An 18,247-nucleotide genomic window follows, 5' to 3' on the forward strand; every position below is an offset into this window, starting at 1 on the left:
GGGTTTCCTCCAGGTGCTCCAGTTTCCCCCACAAGTCCAAAGACGTGCTATAGGTAAATAGGGTAAGCTAAATTGTCCGTAGGGTATATGTGTGCATGAGAGTGTATGGGTGTTTCCAAGTGATGAGTTGCATATGGAAGGGCATCCACTGTGTAAAATATTTGCTGGATAAGTTGGCAGTTCATCCCGCTGTGGCGACCCCAAAGGGACTAAGCCTAAAAGAAAATGAATGAAAAAATGAATAATATTAATAATAATGATAAAAAGGGGACAATAAGATGGAGAAAGTGCAGAAAGAAAGGAGTGATGTTGATCATAATCAATATGGCTTGTTATTGAAGTAACATGTTATTTTTAAAATAGTTTGTTTTAGGGAATAAAAAAATGGGTGTGCACTTACTGTTTGACGCATTCTCTTGGCACTTGGAACAACTTTAAACTGTTAAAAGTTTACTATGAATGGTTTGTTGTGTTTTGGTTGGTTGTTAAGTGACTCTGCTCATTAAAAAAACAGTGTCTAAAGATATCCACAGTAAGACATGACTCTGCAAACAGGAATACAGTGCTTAGCAATAGTATAAATATATCTGACGCAATCAATCTTATGTTTTAGTTTTCTGTGTGTGTACTGTGTAACAGTAATACGGTGTGTTTCTGGCCTCTATGAATTTTCATATTTACTCATCAGTTTCAAAAAGAAAGAAAAAAGCTTAATAATTGCTCTTAAAAACAAATAAGTTAGTCACAGATTTAAGTATCTTAAACTAGTGCTTTCTACATCTTTTTAAAATGGTAAATTAAAGGTCTCAAATTTTAAATGCAAATGAAAAATGTAGCATTATGTTTCTGCCAGTTTTTACCTTTCAGCAAGGCCGAAGTAAGGGATCTTTGGATAAAAATACTGGTGACCACTGCCCTATTTAACTGTGAATAAGAAATGGTAGGTGTAAAGCTCCATCTCAGTTTCTATCTCACTGTGTACACTATTAAACTGGTGGTGTGTCTGTGAGGTAATGTTTCCTCTCCTCATTGAACCAGACACAAGCGTGTCTGCAGAACAAGTTTTCTCTACAGCATAAATCAGGTGGAGGACCTGTCTATGAGCAGATATAATGGATTAACAGGGAGACATGGTTTCTTCAGTGTCTGTCACCCCTCATTAAACAACTTTGATTGTTATAGCCAATTATTGTCTATTTATTTTATTAAGCACAAGGCAAACAACAAATAATTAAGAACAAAACATCCAAGTCAGTCATGGTAAAACAAATAAAAATTGACCTTCTTCACTGCATCCCTTGAGAGCATAAATAACATTTTACACCCTATAGTGGTGTGAAAGGTAATTCCAACCAAAACATGGCTTCTACACTATTGTTTGCATTATATTTGTACCTTAAAAGTAGGGTAATTAACGCAGATTTGGGTTGTCGGTGTAATGTGTGCAACCCCAAATGTCAGTTGGTGCCTTATTTTACAATACTATTTCTCTGAAAGCTTTTATTGCAGTTTATCTGCCAAAATAACTTGTCACAACAACCTTGTTTGAGTCGCAACATAAAAGAGCTCAGACAACAAAAGAATATATATGCAACTTATTTATTATACATAAAACTAAAAGAACAACAAATCAAGGAACAAACAAATGTCTAGGGAATAATAAAGAAAATAACTAACTTTAACCACACATACAAATAATGCCAAACAAAACCATAAGGTTGCAGAAATAAAGAGATGGTCTTGACACATCACTCTTATTTATATGATCTAAATCAATTGGTGAGCAAGCAGGCACCCTTTCAGGATCTGCCACATCAAAACTGGAATCCTCAGTTCGTCACATCTCCCCCTCCAAAAGGAGGTTCCCTAAAGAACTGACAAAAACAAACTAGTGGAACAAACAGAACATATACCAACTAAATTGAAATAATATTTTTCACAATAACAGGAGTACTCATCTCCATAAATCTCACTCCAGTTTCTCCCTGACTCCCGGGCCCTAAGAAATCAGAGTAAAGACTAGAGATAGAATCGAGAGAGACAAAATAACGGTGGTGGTGGAAAAGAGAAGGAGAGAGAAACATAACATGCAGAAGATATTCCCAACCTAATGGGACATCTTACGCTCTTGAGAGGGCATCAGCAATCAAGTTGTCTTTGTCAGGACTATGTTTAATCAGCAGAGAAAATGGTTGTAACATAAGGCTCCATCTCATAATCCACTGGTTCCTTTCACGCATCCGATCGAAGAAAGTTAATGGATTTTTGTGACAATTGAATAAGGGTACAGAGAAGGATCCAATATGCAAGTAATAAGTTTATTTGACACAGTCAAACTAAACCAACAGGGCCTAATATGAGAGCAAGGACACGGGGAACACTGGGCAGGAACAGACAGATGAACGGGGTCCAGCAGTCACTCCTCACAGTCCTGAGCACATACAGATACACATGAGCAAACACAACGAACTGACAAGGAAACGTAGAAACGTAGCCCAGATATAGGCACGATAATGAACCTCAGCTGGCAAGCTAATCAAAACAGCTGAGTGCCGTCATAAGACGTGACCAAAACAAATACACGTGGACAACCAAACAAAACAAACCCACGTGACAAAATAGACTCTCCGGAAAGTGCACAAACCTGCAACCGTGACAATTATGGTCTGTATAGATGACAATGGGACCACAAACTGAACTTAAATAGATCTTAAAGTGTTGAACGGCCAACACAAGAGCTAAAGCCTCTTTTTCCACAGTAGAATAAACCTGCTGATGACAATAGAATTTTTTCTAAAAATAACTGACTGGATGCTCAACTTCATTGTCATCTTCCTTAAGAAGAACTTCGCCAGCACCAAAAGCACTAGCGTCCACCGCTAGAAGAAAAGGTATTTCAAAGTTTGGTGCAGTCAACACTGGAGAATTAGCTAAAAGAGATTTAGCATTATCAAAGGCACATTGGCACTGCAATGACCACTGGAAAGGTTTTTTAGGGCCCAATAAATCTGTCAGAGGAGCAACAACATCTGCAAAGTTTTTACAAAACCCCCTATAGTAACCCACTATCCCGAGAAATGCCTTCAGGACGAGTAGTGGGAAAACTAGGGACGGCTTCAACTTTAGCACTGATAGGGTGAACACACCTTCTGCCAACCACCTTCCACCTTACCCAAATAAGTCACTGTAGCTTTACCAAACTCACACTTGGTAAGATTAACAGTCAAGTTTGCTTTAGCCAAACGTTCAAAAAGTTCTGATCATTTAGAACTGTACAGAACAACATCAACAGGGTAGGCTTCACATCCCTGCAGCTCAGATAACACTCGATTTACCAGAAATGTCGCTGGAGCATTTCGAACTCCAAAAGGCATAACCGTGTACTGTAAGAAACTGTCTGGTGTAATAAAAGCAGACAATTCCTTAGCACGTGATGTTAAAGGCACTTGCCGACATTCTTTTAAAAGATCAAACTTACGAACAGTGCAGAACCTACCCGATCTACACAATCATTGATTCTGGGTAAGGAAAACAATCAGGTTTTGTAAGTGAATTAAGCTTCCTATAATCAGTACAAAACCAATAAGATTGATCTGATTTGGTTACCAGAATGCTGCGGGAGCTCCACAAACAAAAACTGGGTTCTGCTAAACAGTGAGCAAGCAAATATTCCACTTCTTTACCTGATATGGATGTTGTTTTACAGGTGAAGCCATCCCAACATCAATGTCATGTTGAATGAGAACATCAGAAAAGATAGAAGAGAATGAATTGACTAGCTCAATGATACTGGTTTTCTCTGGTTCTGACAGTTAGCAAGAAATTCTGAATTGTTGAGGCGCCCTTCCACAACCCCTCGTGAAGGACCACTCTTTTCATCCAGATCAGTAGTCATGTCCACAGAGGCTCCGGAGACACTAGATTCAAGATCAGAAGTCACAACATGAACTGAAAGAGATGAAACAGGACTTAAATATGGCTTCAATAAGTTAACATGGCAAACCTTTACTTTCTTCCGTCGATCAGGGGTATTTAAAAAGCAGTTGTTATTTGTGCAACACTTTACTATAGGTCTATATAGTGTATGGTCCACTAAACCTAGCCTGAAATGAACAACTCAAAACAGGTAGCAATGCTAACACTATATCTCCTACCTGAAAACTTTTTACTTTTAGGTTTTACTTTGCGATCAAACAACCTCTGCATTTTTTCCTGAGACTTACATAGTTTTCGCAAAGCGATAGCTCGGGCTTAATAAAGTCGATAATGAAAACTACTAACATAATCTAAAACGTTCTCAGGTGGACCAGTGATGTTCCATTCATCTGCTAAAACAGTAATCGGGCCTCGGACTGTGTGTTCGAACACTAACTCATTGGGAATAAAACCAGTGCTCTCCTGAACAACTTCACGAATAGCCAACAGCATCCAAGGAACTCCATCCTCCCAGTCACAATCAAGTTCAACACAATATGATCTCAAAAGAATCTTAAGATTCTGGTGGAACCTTTCCAAAGCTTTCTAACTCTGGGGAGGATAAGCACTCAAGATATTGTGTTTAACATTGAATTATTGGTTCTTTCTTTTGATTTTTGTCATGTGACTCTGTGTATGTATTATGTGCATGTAATGTGGGGTCTGAGACAGTATTAGTATCCATGTGCAGAAGTTTTATTAAAGGGTTTAGGCAGAGACATCAGTGAGTAAACAGGCGGAAAGTCGGAAACACATAAGCAGTCCAATCCAGTCATCAAACACAGGGGCAAATCCAGACGACGTAGTGAGAGTGCAGGCAGAGGTTCAGTATAACAACAAACAGTCCAAAACAGAGCAAGAGGGCAAAGACAGATAACGTACTTGATCAAGGCAGGCAGGGTCATACACAGGCAGGCAGTCATGAAAGTCTCCTGGAAAACGCTTGGTAGTGCAGGTAGACTTGCAATACTTCACAAAGAAGCATGGCCTTAGCTCTCACTGAAATACTACACAAACATTTACATTTAGTCATTTAGCAGACGCTTTTATCCAAAGCGACTTACAAATGAGGACAAGGAAGCAATTTACACAACTATAGGAGCAACGGTGAATAAATGCTATAGGCAAGTTTCAGGTGTGTGAAGTCTAAGAAGCAAAGTATTCGTAATGTAAGTTTTTTTTTGAGAGAGTACAGTTAGTGGTATAGCCAGAGAGGCAGTTGCAGATTAGGAAGGAAAGTGGAGACTAAGTAGTTGAGTTTAGTCATTTCTTGAAGACAGCAAGTGACTCTGTTGTTCTGATGCAGTTAGGGAAAAGTTATTTTTTCCCTCTTAGGGACATTCATTCACAGAATGCAAGTTTCTGGAGGGCACATAAACCTGCAGAAGTGAGAGCAGATAAGAAGGAGCAAAGCCAGAGGTCGCTTTGTAAGCAAACATGAGAGCTTTGAATTTGATGCGAGCAGAAACTGGCAGCCAGTGCAAACGGGTGAGTAGCGGAGTGACATGTGCTCTTTTAGGTTCAAAGACGACTCGTGTTGCTGCGTTTTGAAGCAGCTGTAGAGGTTTGATAGAGTTAGCTGGAAGCCTGGCTAGTAGAGAGTTGCAATACTCCAGTTTGGAGAGAACAAGAGTTTGAACAATGAGTTGAGAACAAACAGGAAGTGACTGCAGAGGGAGCGGAGCTGAGTCAGTAGTCGGGCGAGGGCCCCCTCTGCTGGCATGGCATTACAGAACCCCCCCTCTAGGAGCGACTCCTGGAGCTCGATGTGGAAGGGAGGAGTTCAGGGGGTGGTATGGAGGGCCAGGACCATGAAGCGGAAGTGGTCCTGGTTCGTGGATTGGAGGCGGTCCTGGGCCATGAAGCAGAGGCAGGCCTGGGCCGTGGAGCAGAGGCAGGCCTGGTGCGTGGAGCAGAGGCAGGCCTGGGCCGTGGAGCAGAGGTGTACCTGAAGCATGGAGGGCCTGGTGCGTGGAGCTGTGGAGGGCCTGGGGTGTGAAGCTGTGGAGGGCCTGGAGCATGGGGCTGCGAAGGGCCTGGAGCGTGGGGCTGCAGAGGGCCTGGAGCGTGGAGCTGCAGAGGGCCTGGAGCGTGGGGCTGCGGAGGGCCTGGAGCGTGGGGCTGCGGAGGGCCTGGAGCGTGGGGCTGCGGAGGGCCTGGAGCGTGGGGCTGCGGAGGGCCTGAAGTGTGGGGCTGCGGAGGGCCTGGAGCGTGGAGCTGCGGAGGGCCTGGAGCGTGGAGCTGCGGAGGGCCTGGAGCGTGGAGCTGCGGAGGGCCTGGAGCGTGGAGCTGCGGAGGGCCTGGAGCGTGGAGCTGCAGAGGGCCTGGAGAGTGGAGCTGCAGAGGGCCTGGAGAGTGGAGCTGCAGAGGGCCTGGAGAGTGGAGCTGCGGAGGGCCTGATGAGTGGAGCTGAGATATGTCTGGAGGCTTTGGCATAGATGTGTCATATACTCACAGTGAGTCAGGAGGCCCAAGCTCATGAAGTCTTGACAGTTCATTAAACTCCAGTGGGTCAGGAGGCTTAGGTTCAGGAGGCACTTGCCATGTATTCAACCCCAGTGGGTCAGGAGGCTTGGGTTCAGGAGACACTGGCAGTTCCTTTAACTCCTGTGGGTCAGGAGGCTTGGGTTCAGGAGACACTGGTAGTTTATTTAACACCAGTGGGTCAGGAGGCTTAGGTTTAGGAGGCACTTGCCATGTATTCAACCCTAGTGGGTCAGGAGGCTTGGGTTCAGGAGACACTGGTAGTTTATTTAACACCAGTGGGTCAGGAGGCTTGGGTTCAGGAGACACGGGCAATTCATTTAACTCCAGTGGGTCAGGAAGCTTGGGTTCAGGAGACACTGGCAGTTTCTTTAACTCCAGTGGGTCAGGAGGCTTTGATTCAGAGGTCACTATCAGTTTGAATAACCCCAGTATATCAGGGGACTTTGGTTCAGGGGCCACTGGCAGTTCATACAAGCCCAGTAGATCAGGAGGCCTTGGTTCAGGAGTCACTGGCAGTTTGTATAACCACAGTGAATCAGGGGACTTAGGTTCAAACAGTTTAGGCAGCTTTGGGAAGTCACATGGCTCTGGCAGCCATTCGTAGAACTCAGGTGGTAATTCTGGCCCTTTGTTGAACTCAGGTGTCGGCTCTGGCCTTTTGTGGGACTCAGGTGACGGCTCTGGCCTTTCGTGGGACTCAGGTGACGGCTCTGGCCTTTCGTGGGACTCAGGTGGGTCTCGTACCCCTGGCCATTCGAGGATTCCAGAGGTGTCTGATGCCTGCCATTCGAGGAATTCAGAGGATCCTAGCGCCCGCCATTCAAGTGATTCAATCGACCGATCAATCAGGAAGTTCAAACTCTGGCGGCGACTCTGGCAGCTCTGTTGGCGACTCTGGCAGCTCTGTTGGCGACAGCTCTGGTGGTGGCAGCAGTGTTGGCAACTCAGGTTGTGGTGGCCATTCTGGTGGCTCAGGTGATGGCATTTCAGGAACATGAACTTGGACTGGAACTACAGCAGGAACAGACTTGGAACAGGGAACCATCTTGTGAGCTAGTAGCAGATTAGCGCTTACCCATGCGTGAGCTGGAGGGCTGGTTGTGGCCACTTTGTGAGCTGGAGGACTGGAGTCGGCCATCTTGTGAGCTGGAGAAATGGCAGCGGCCATCTTGCGAGCTGGAGGACTGGTGGTGACCATTTTGTGAACTAGAGGACTTGAGACAGCCATCTTGTGAGCTGGAGGAATGAAGGCAGCAATCTTGTGAACTGGAGGACTGGAGACAGCAATCTTGTGGACTGGAGGACTAGAGACAGCCATCTTGTGAGCTGGAGAAATAGAGGCGGCCATCTTGTGAGCTGGAAGACTGGAGGTGGCCATCTTGTGAGCTGGAGAAGACCCTGGCATGGCTTGAGCAGGCCCTGGCGTAGCTCGAGCGGGCCCTGGTGTGGTGGGAGCTGAGGTTTTGCCGTGTTCTTCCACTGGACCCACAGTGAGAGAAGAACCACTGATCAATAACCCATAGTCAATGTACTGGGCCAGTGAAAAATGTATTTTTCCCCCTGGCAGGCTTGATCTCCATGGTTTATGGTTGATCTCCATTTCTAAAAATGTCCTTTAACGCTACTTCATTAAAATCCACCAGGTAACAAAGTTCACAAAGTTCACAGAAATCAGAAACTGTGCTCAATTGTCCTCTGGCCTTGAGACAGTTCAAAAATTTTGGCTACTGGGTTCATAGCTAGGTCTATTGGTTTTGTAGCTTACAGGCTTGAAACTTCTGCTGGATTCAAGGGAGGCGAAGTATTAGAATCCATATGCAGAAGTTTTATTAAAGGGTTTAGGCAGAGACATCAGTGAGTAAACAGGCGGAAAGTCGGCAACACATAAGCAGTCCAATCCAGTCAACAAACACAGGGGCAAATCCAGACGACATAGTGAGAGTGCAGGCAAAGGTTCAGTATAACAACAAACAGTCCAAAACAGAGCAAGAGGGCAAAGACAGATAACGTACTTGATCAAGGCAGGCAGGGTCATACGCAGGCAGTCATGAAAGTCTCTTGGAAAGCGCTTGGTAGTGCAGGTAGACTGGCAATACTTCGCAAAAAAGCATGGCCTTAGCTCTCACTGAAATACTACACAAACAGGAAGTGACTGCAGAGGGAGTGGAGCTGAGTCATTAGTCGGGCGAGGGCTCCCTCTAGTGGCGTGGCATTACAGTGCAGACTGGCCTGATTTAAGTGCTGCAGTTATTTTGGCTGGGTATTCATAAGCATTTGTACATATTAGGCTTATTTTGGGGTATTATTATTGTACTATTTGTTTCTTTTTGCTCTTTTCTGTTAGTGGGTTTTCTTTCTGTCTTGTTAATTTCATTTTGACCTGATATATTTTTGTATGCTATTTTGCTGGTTCATTTAATGTTTTGTTAAAAAGTTTAAAATCATTTATTTTGCTGGTGCTCTTTGCGGGCTCTTATTTGCTTGGCCCTGTGTGCAGTAAAACCAACATCCTGAAGTAATTACATTGAGTGTCTGGAAAACGAGAAATTATTAGCATTATGTGATTATTTGTTTTCTTTCTTATTTTGATTTGATGTGTGTTTCTTTCTTTTGTTAGGAGCCATTAAGGCCTGGTTGTGGAGCAGGGAGGCCAGCTGCTGCCTTTCGCTGGTGTTTCACTGGGGGCTGTGTGGAGTGATATGATTTCCACTATTGTTTGTGTTGCTGTGGGGTGAAATTTAAGCGGGTTAACTTGCCATTGAGTTGCAGCTGGACTACTCTGCTCCCACTACGCCTGGCTGGAAAGTTAAATTGTGCTTTATTGATGGTGATATTTTTAATTGTGCTCTTAAAATAAAACATATTTTTGTACTGTTCCTCCTGTCTCGCTCTGTCTATTCCTTACCTTCAAAGTGGTAAAACGTACCTGCGAGTCCTAACTCGGTGTATTTCCTTGGCTCCCCACCCGGGTGACATAGTCGGATTTACCAGTTTATTTATTATTTATTTATTAGTTTCTGAGGCCTGAGGCTTTGGGCCCCTTTTATGGCCAGTGCTACACTTCAAAAGTGTACCGGACTCGGAGCAGCTTTTAAACGCTAAGCTCGAGGACAGTTGGCGTAGCCAAAAGCCTGATGCGTACCTCCGACAGAGACTTAATAATCTCCATCTAGAATAACCTTCAAAAATAAAAAAAGGCAAAATACCAAACCATAAATAACAAATAGTGTCTTGATGGAAGGATTACAAATCCAGCTGAGAACACTCTAACAACCTGAAGTCTACTCATTTACATTGGTGAACACAAACATTATGCATTACCTTTATATGTAGTTAAATATCCGGACGAGTGCCCAATTTTATGTTACGACCCCCTCGTTTGACTTGCAACATAAAAGAGCTCAGAAAACAAAAGAATATATATGCAACTTATTTATTATACATAAAACTAATAGAACAACAAATCAAGGAACAAACAAATGTCTAGTGAATAATAAAGAAAATAACTTACTTTAACCACACCTATAAATAATGCCAAACAAAACCATAAGATTGTAGAAATAAAGAGATGGTCTTGACACGAGGACGGCCAAGCAGCCACACTGTCCTCCGGAAGCTACTTATTACTCTTATTTATATGATCTAAACCAATTGTTGAGCAAGCAGGCACCCAATCAGGATCTACCACGTCCAAACTAGAATCCTGGGGTTGTCACAAACTGCATGTGGGAGAACTGTGACATCTTATCATAAATGGTCTGTCAACTACCACTATTTCTGAATGCTCTGTAGTACATTGACTAAGTTGGTGGGAATTGCAAAAAAAAAAAATATATATAAAAAGCTTTATCCTGTTTACAATAAGCCACTATACTGGATAAACATCTAAAACTCAACTTTACAACTTTGTACAAGCCCTAAAAGGCCAAAACAGGCACCAGTTCTCCAAAAACATTTCATGCACAACATGCTGTTATAAGACTTCATCTGACTGATACATCACTGCACCAAAAACCAAAATATCTTCAATAACTGACATGGTGTCTAAAAAAGTACCATTTACTTCTGGCTGGAACATCAAATGGTCAATAAATGAATAAATGTACTTCTAAGTTAAGTTGTTACCTCAAAACAAATGGTTTCACAAACGTGACTCATCTTCAGTGAGTCTGTCTATATTGTTCAACACTAAATCTGATGATCAGGAACCAGCTGATATGTCTGCCATCCCAGGTTGAAAGCAAAGCACATGGTTTACTTAAGATCCACCTTGGATGAGTAGAAGACTCTGGGGGTGCTTTCACACCTAGACTTTTGTTTTGGAACCTGGCGCGTTTCCCCAGTTAGCACGGTTTGTTTGGCATATGTGAATTCAGCAATCACGCTCAGATCCGCACCAAAACAATCGGCCCAAGACTGCCTGCCTAATTATTGCTCATCGTTATCAATTACAATAAGGACACATGACAGCTGAGCGGGACTCTGCAAAATAAACCTTGAAACTCTGACCAATGTGACGAGAGTTTACTCATGACTTGTTTTAGCTCTTTTGTTCCGTTTAGAAACTTTGCCATGTGAAAGTGAACCACACCAAGAACAAAGAGTAACATTGTAACAATTTTAATCCTTGTTTGGAACAAGACAATCGATACATAGGTGTAAAAGCACCCTGAGAGACTGTTTGCCACATCTTCAGGACTGTCAGGCATAAGCTGCTACTTATTTACAGAAAACAAAACAGATGTGTTCAGTACTTTTATCCCAAAGTGAGAAAATCTTGTGACAATTGAGAGCTGAACGTTAATCAAAACACCATGAGATTAAATAGCTCTTAATGTAAAACAAATAGCAATTTCTCTTAATTTCTTTCAACACTTTTGCCCATCTGGTTTTCTTGACTGAAGCGTCACTGCACTGCAATCAATCCTTCCACACTGGGGTCTCGAATATGACTGATGTAGTGTCCTGTAATACATACAAACCTCTTGTGACTGGTTGGAATCTCAACTGGTCAATGAATGAACAAATGACAGAATTGTGAACACAACTGGGATTCTGCACTGTGCCTTGGTAATCGACTAGTCCTTGCTTCTGTTTAAGGAAAATGGGGCAGAATAATATGTAGAGTTTCAAATGTTCCAGAAAAGAGCTTGCTGTCTACCTACCATTCTATCCATCTCCCAACTATCTTTATCTAACTGTAAATCAATTCATACATCACACATTCTATCTATATTTCTTTAGTGATAAATCTTTTCATTACACTTTTGTCCCTCTATCCATTTACCCATATCTGCATTTTATCTATCACTAAGCATACACCATTTATCTCTCAATCTATCCAGCAATCTTTCTATCTATTCATCCATCAATCCATCCATCCATCTGTCCACCCATGTCTCCATTCATCTATGGTACCATTTATTTCTACATCTTTCTACCTACTTATCCATCCATTCATCTATTCCTGTCTTTACCCATCTATCTGGTGCATTATTCTGTTCATATATTTATCTATACATTCTTCTTTCCATTTATCCATAAATGTATTCTGTCCATACAGTATCCATCTCTCCATTCATTCATATACATCCATGTCTCTACCCATCTATCTATCCATGTATTTATCTACTGTATACAGCCATCCCATTTAACCAGCCATCTATCATCAAACCATTGATCCATCAATCTACCCATCTATATATGATGATTTTCTGTCTGTGCCTTTGCTTTGGGTATCAGGGGTGAACATTTATTGTTTTTGATCAGCATTGTCCAGAGAAATGACTGACGGCTTGCTGGGCTTTTCTTTTTTTTAACCACACTTTGACTGCTGTTGGCTCTTTGCTGAAGAACAAAAGACTAACACAGTTTGTTTTTTTTTCACCCTGAGGCTGTTCTCCAGGTTGGTTACAGAACTGTTGTATACAGTGTTTGAAGAATACAACCAACACGTATTGCAATAATTCCTGCAGCAGTTGAGGAAAAAAAAATTTGTCTGTCTCCCTTCCCAGAATATCCTTCAAAATAACATCATAATTTCAACAGCTACACTTGGCAATGATTAGCAATGCACCTTCCACACAGATCTAAACCTAGAAACGATTTTAACATATAAAAAACAATTAAAGATAATAATATTAAATGCTCATTGAGGAAGCTTATATTCAAATCACAATAAAATCACAAACGAATAGAGTCAATAATAAATCACTGAGTGCTTGCGTCATAAAATGAACCATTGTAGGCCGTTCAGCAAATGACCAGCAGAGGGCAGCTGTTTTATAAACACCAAGCATACCTTTCATAGAGGACAGCGATGTATCTTCAGTTATTTCTTCAGCTTACTCTCAAACATGACATTGAAGTGTGACACCAGAACCCTATAGAGCTATTTAGATGATCAATTGTACCATTAATAGACCATAAATCACTAGTATTTATTTTTTTATGTGGGAATATCAAAATATCCATGCATTCGCATGGGTTTCCTCCGGGTGCTCAGGTTTCCCCCACAGTCCAAAGACATGCGGTACAGGTAAATTGGGTAAGCTAAATTGTGTGTAAATGAGTGTGTATGGATGTTTCCCAGAGATGGGTTGCAGCTGGAAGGGCATCGGCTGCATATAACATGTGCTGGATAAGTTGGCGGTTCATTCCGCTGTGGCAACCCCGGAATTAATAAAGGGACTAAGCCGAAAATAAAAGGAATGAATGAATGAATGAATATCAAATTAATTAAGCAGGTGCATATACAAATTGCGATTGTATTAACTTTAAAGGCTGGGATTTCTCTTATATGTGTCAGGTTCAGTATCCCAAGTTACATCCGGCAGCACAGACTCTTATTTCTGAAGGTCCACTGACTTCAAATAAGGAGGAATAGTCTCCAACTACTACTGTAGATAATAGACAGAAAAATCAGTTTTTATTAAGGACTTAGAAAGTTGAACTTTTGGACATACTTGAAACTAAGCAATTATTATTTACAGTTCAGACAAGCCTAAATAAGATGTTGCAGAAAAAAAATGCTTCTTTCTGTTGTGGTGAAAGCAGGTATAGGTCCAGATGAAGTATCACTTTTAGTGTCACTGATGAAAAAGGACTTTTCTTTCTTAGATGACAAACACACACAAGGCATTCAAAATGACAGCATTTTCAAAAAATATGGAACAGAGATGATGATAACCAATTATTTTTAACTAAGTGAATTGTCAGTGTGTGACAACTTCTGAAAACAACAACAACAACAACAACAACAACATCCGCAACATTCCCTGCAATGCAGTCCTCTATTAAAAACACACGCTTCAGTGTACAGTAACTTGTTATCCACCCAGATCAAGTCACACACACATACACACTTATTTTTATTATCTATCGCATTTATCTAGTCCCTTTATTAATCTGGGGTCGCCACAGCGGAATGAACCGCCAACTTATCCAGCATTTGTTTTATGCAGCGGATGCCCTCCCAGCTGCAACCCATCACTGGGAAACACATACATACTTTTTCACACACACATACACTACGGACAATTTAGCTTACCCAATTCACCTGTACCGCATGTCTTTATACTGTGGGGGAAACCAGAGCACCCGGAGGAAACCCACGCGAATGCAGGAGAACATGCAAACTCCACGTAGAAACACCAACTGCCGAGGCTCAAACCAGTGACCTTCTTGTTGTGAGGTGACAGCACAACCTACTGCGCCACTGCAATACCCTTATAAGTGTCTATTAAATTTAAAAATGTAAATGTCATAGATTACAATATATTTTACTGGACTATATTTTATTTATATATTTTATATGCTGTTCACTGTTTTGTTCAATACATTCAACTTATTTCTAAAATGAATGAGTAATCATGTAAAACAATCAATATATTTTTGATGTTTTTGATGACCCGTGGTTATTTTCAAATGTGCAAAGTCATTTGGTGTCTATTTTAAACGTTTTCCACTTGTGTATCAACATCTTCACTGTGAAATTATGAACTTGTTTTATTTGGAAACAACTGTGTATTGCTGCTCTTAGATTTATGGCAGCAGCAAACACTTCTCTGACATCATTGCTGATGTCATTATTTCGTTGATTATCAGTTAATCAAAGGCATGATTAGAAGTGCTTGACGATGTGCATTCGTTTCTGAGGAATTGAGACTTTATTGCAGTCAGTAGCTAAAGCCTGCCCGAAAAGTAGCTAAATGTTGCCTAATGACATCACACACTAATTTGCATATCAGTGATGTCATCACGTAGTATCTGACAAGCTTAAGCTCGTCATGTCTCTACTTTCTGAGGCGCCGTGTGTTATAATATATATTAAAACATTACATCCAGATGCACAATAAATAGGTTCTTATTAACATATTATTTTGCGTGATGACGTCATTGCGTAATTGAAACTCAAAACTACATCTTTATGTAGTATACAAAATAATTAATGTTTTCTCAAATTGACTGGCCATATCAGCAAAAACATTATTTGAAATATGTCCATTTAGATGTCTATGAAAAATATAGTTGACTATTTGTAAAAGTAATACAAACACTTTTTGATAAGACTTATTTTATTTTTAAATATAAAACTGATAATGAACAGTTACATTCTTTTAAACAATCCCAGCTTGTGTACTTACTCTTTGTAACTTGTGAAATTAACACATTTGTAAAAGTGACAACAATTATAGCACTATTGGAATTTATTTCTACTTAAGTTACCAACAATTATACGTGTTAACAAATATCAGTTAATTAACAGTTATGAAAAACAATCTGAGCTAGCAATTTACTCTACTGAGTGAAGCCTGCAGCCACTGCTCTTTTGAGTCACTTTTTAAAAATTGCTAAAAGTAGCCAAATGAATGTTAAAAATTGCTAAATTTGTTGCTAGGTGCCTTTTGAAAAATAAATAAATAAACGTTGCTAGGGTAGTACGAAAAGTTGCTAAATCTAGCAACAAAAATGCTAAATTGGCAACACTGATTGCAATCTGACACAAGATGGCAGCAAAGAAACATTTATACTACAATGTGCATAATCTCCTAAACTGCACTAAACACTATGAGACACACTATCTATAATAATGTTTATACTACAGAATGTTTTATGTTGTACTTCTCGCAGTGTAAATCTGATTTATGGAAATAAATACAAATTACATATATGACATACAATTTCATATTTGGATTTCACATATATAAAATACATGTGATATATGCAGCAAATGTTTCCAAATATAGCAAACGTGGATGTTTACTTGTATATTTTGAATAATTGAAAATATAAACACACACACACACACACGCGCGCGCGCACACACACACGCACACGCACACGCACACGCACACACACACACACACACACACACACACACACATTTACAACACTCATTTTTGTCAAAAACAACAATTTTGAAAAAATTTTGATGGCTGACATGCTCCAATTTTTTTGTTTTTTTTACAAATTGTTTTTTGTTGCTGACAATTTATTATTTATTTAGTTTAGGTTTCAGACATTCAAATACACAAAGTGCTATAGCAAAACAACATTTTGTATAATACATGTTTGTGGAGTAGGCAAAAACAATTTAAAAAAATATATATATTCTCCCAGTTAAACAGCCACTTAGCCAGCAGCTCTGATCCTTCCTGCAGCGATTAAAATGGCAGCACCCTTTTACTCATAAATATGATCATTGTTAAGCTGTTAAAACTAAAAAAAGAATGTTGCTACACATATTTCAGAATTATTATTTCATAATGTAATTAGGATTTTTGTCAATATTTCAGTCATTCATTTTCTTTTCGGCTTAGTCCCTAAATTAATCTGGGGTCGATTTATCCAGCATACGTTTTATGCAGTGGATGCCCTTCCAGCTGCAACCCAGTACTGGGAAACATTCATACACACTCATACACTACAGACAATTTACCTTACCCAATTCACCTATAGCGCATGTCTTTGGACTTGTGGGGGAAACCGGAGCACCCGGAGGAAACCCACACCAACACGGGGCGAGCATGCAAACTCCACACAGAAATGCCAATTGACCCAGGCCAGGCTCGAACTAGGGACCTTCTTGCTGTAAGGCAACAGCACTACCCACTGCGCCACAGTTAATATTTCAATAAAAAAAGAAACAAAAAGATATATACATTTATCATTGTGTAACATGATAAACTTATTGAATCACCATATAATTCACGCATGGGGGTCAGCGAGAGTATTTCGAATTTACATATGAAAGGGTTAAGTATTCACACATAAATTTGCTTTAATATGTAAATCTTTTGGCGACGTTGTGGCGCAGTAGGTAGTGCTGTATGTAGATGTTCTCCCTGCGTTTGCGTGGGTTTCCTTCGGGTGCTGAGGTTTCCCCCACAGTCCTGCGGTACAGGTGAATTGGGTAGGCAAATTGTGTATGAGTGTAAATGAGTGTGTATGGATGTTTCCCAGAGATGGGTTGCAGCTGGAAGGGCATACGCTGCGTAAAACGTGCTGGATAAGTTGGTGGTTCATTACGCTGTGGCGACCCCAGATTAATAAAGGGACTAAACCGGAAAGAAAATTAATGAATGAATGAATAAATGAATTAATGTAAATCTTTTAAAATGATTCTTTTGATGTGTTTGTTAACCCACATGATAAAAATCAGATGATTTGCATTGATATAATATTTGCTTTAAGTTGCCTTTTTAAAACTTTTGCTGTATCAACAATGTTTATTTCTGCGTTGTAGATGTATTGAATTTAAAATATTGCTTCTTACCTACAAAGCTTTAAATAATCTAGCTCCTGTTTATCTAACCAATCTTCTGTCTCGCTACAATCCAACTCGCTCTTTAAGATCTCAAAACTTAGGGCTTCTGGTAGTACCTAGAATAGCAAAGTCGAGTAAAGGAGGTCGAGCCTTCTCATTTATAGCTCCTAAACTCTGGAATAGCCTTCCTGATAACGTCCGAGGCTCAGACACACTCTCCCAATTCAAAACTAGATTAAAGACCTATCTGTTTAGTAAAGCATACACTCAGTGCACCACTTAGCGGGCTTCCACACAGGTTCTGCATCTTGTTTATATACACTATGAACAGCAGCTATGCTAATTATTCTCTTTATTCTCCATTTCCACCTGGGGATACTCTTCCCGAGGCCCTCAGACTATCCAGAGTCACTGATTCGATCCAAGACCAACGACGAAATGATTCCCAAGGTATCCATATCCTGGACCAGGCCGTATCCTGAGCAGCTACTGTGGTGGTCATGGAGGAGTGGAGAACATGAGACTGATTCCTGTGACGCTCCAGAGACAGACAAGTCTTCGCTGAGGCCAGCTTCCAGCCTCCGCCACTGAGACTGCTGCTCTGCACAAGACTTTTGGCCAGCGGAGAAATTAAAATGGTCGTGCCCAACTGAGTCTGGTTTCTCTCAAGGTTTTTTTCTTCACTTTTGCCAATTAGTGAAGTTTTTTTTCCCTCTCCGCTTTCGCCACTGGCTTGCATGGTTCGGGATCAGTAGAGCTGCGCATCGTTGGTTTTGCTCTTCAGTATTTGGACTCTCAGTAGTGATTATTAAACCACACTGAACTGAGCTAAACTGAACTGAACTTAAACTCTACAAACTGAACTACACTGTTCCTATTTACTATGACCTTTTATGTGAAGCTCCTTTGACACAATCTACATTGTATAAGCGCTATACAAATAAAGGATGTGTTTAAATTCATTATGCTTTAGATGATGAAATTAATGTCCAACAGAGAAGAGAATTGCGGTTACTT

The 18,247-nt window shown here is 40.8% G+C and overlaps 1 protein-coding gene across 1 annotated transcript; it reads right to left on the minus strand.

The window, feature by feature from the left end:
- Positions 1 to 7,303: 7,303 nt before the first annotated feature.
- On the minus strand, positions 7,304 to 7,780 carry LOC130234024 (uncharacterized). Its single transcript, XM_056464301.1, has one exon. It carries the CDS (start codon positions 7,778 to 7,780, stop codon positions 7,304 to 7,306), a length of 477 nt encoding a protein of 158 aa, XP_056320276.1.
- Positions 7,781 to 18,247: the final 10,467 nt, after the last annotated feature.

This window comes from Danio aesculapii, chromosome 8 (assembly GCF_903798145.1).
Source record: "Danio aesculapii chromosome 8, fDanAes4.1, whole genome shotgun sequence".
Taxonomy (NCBI): domain Eukaryota; kingdom Metazoa; phylum Chordata; class Actinopteri; order Cypriniformes; family Danionidae; genus Danio; species Danio aesculapii.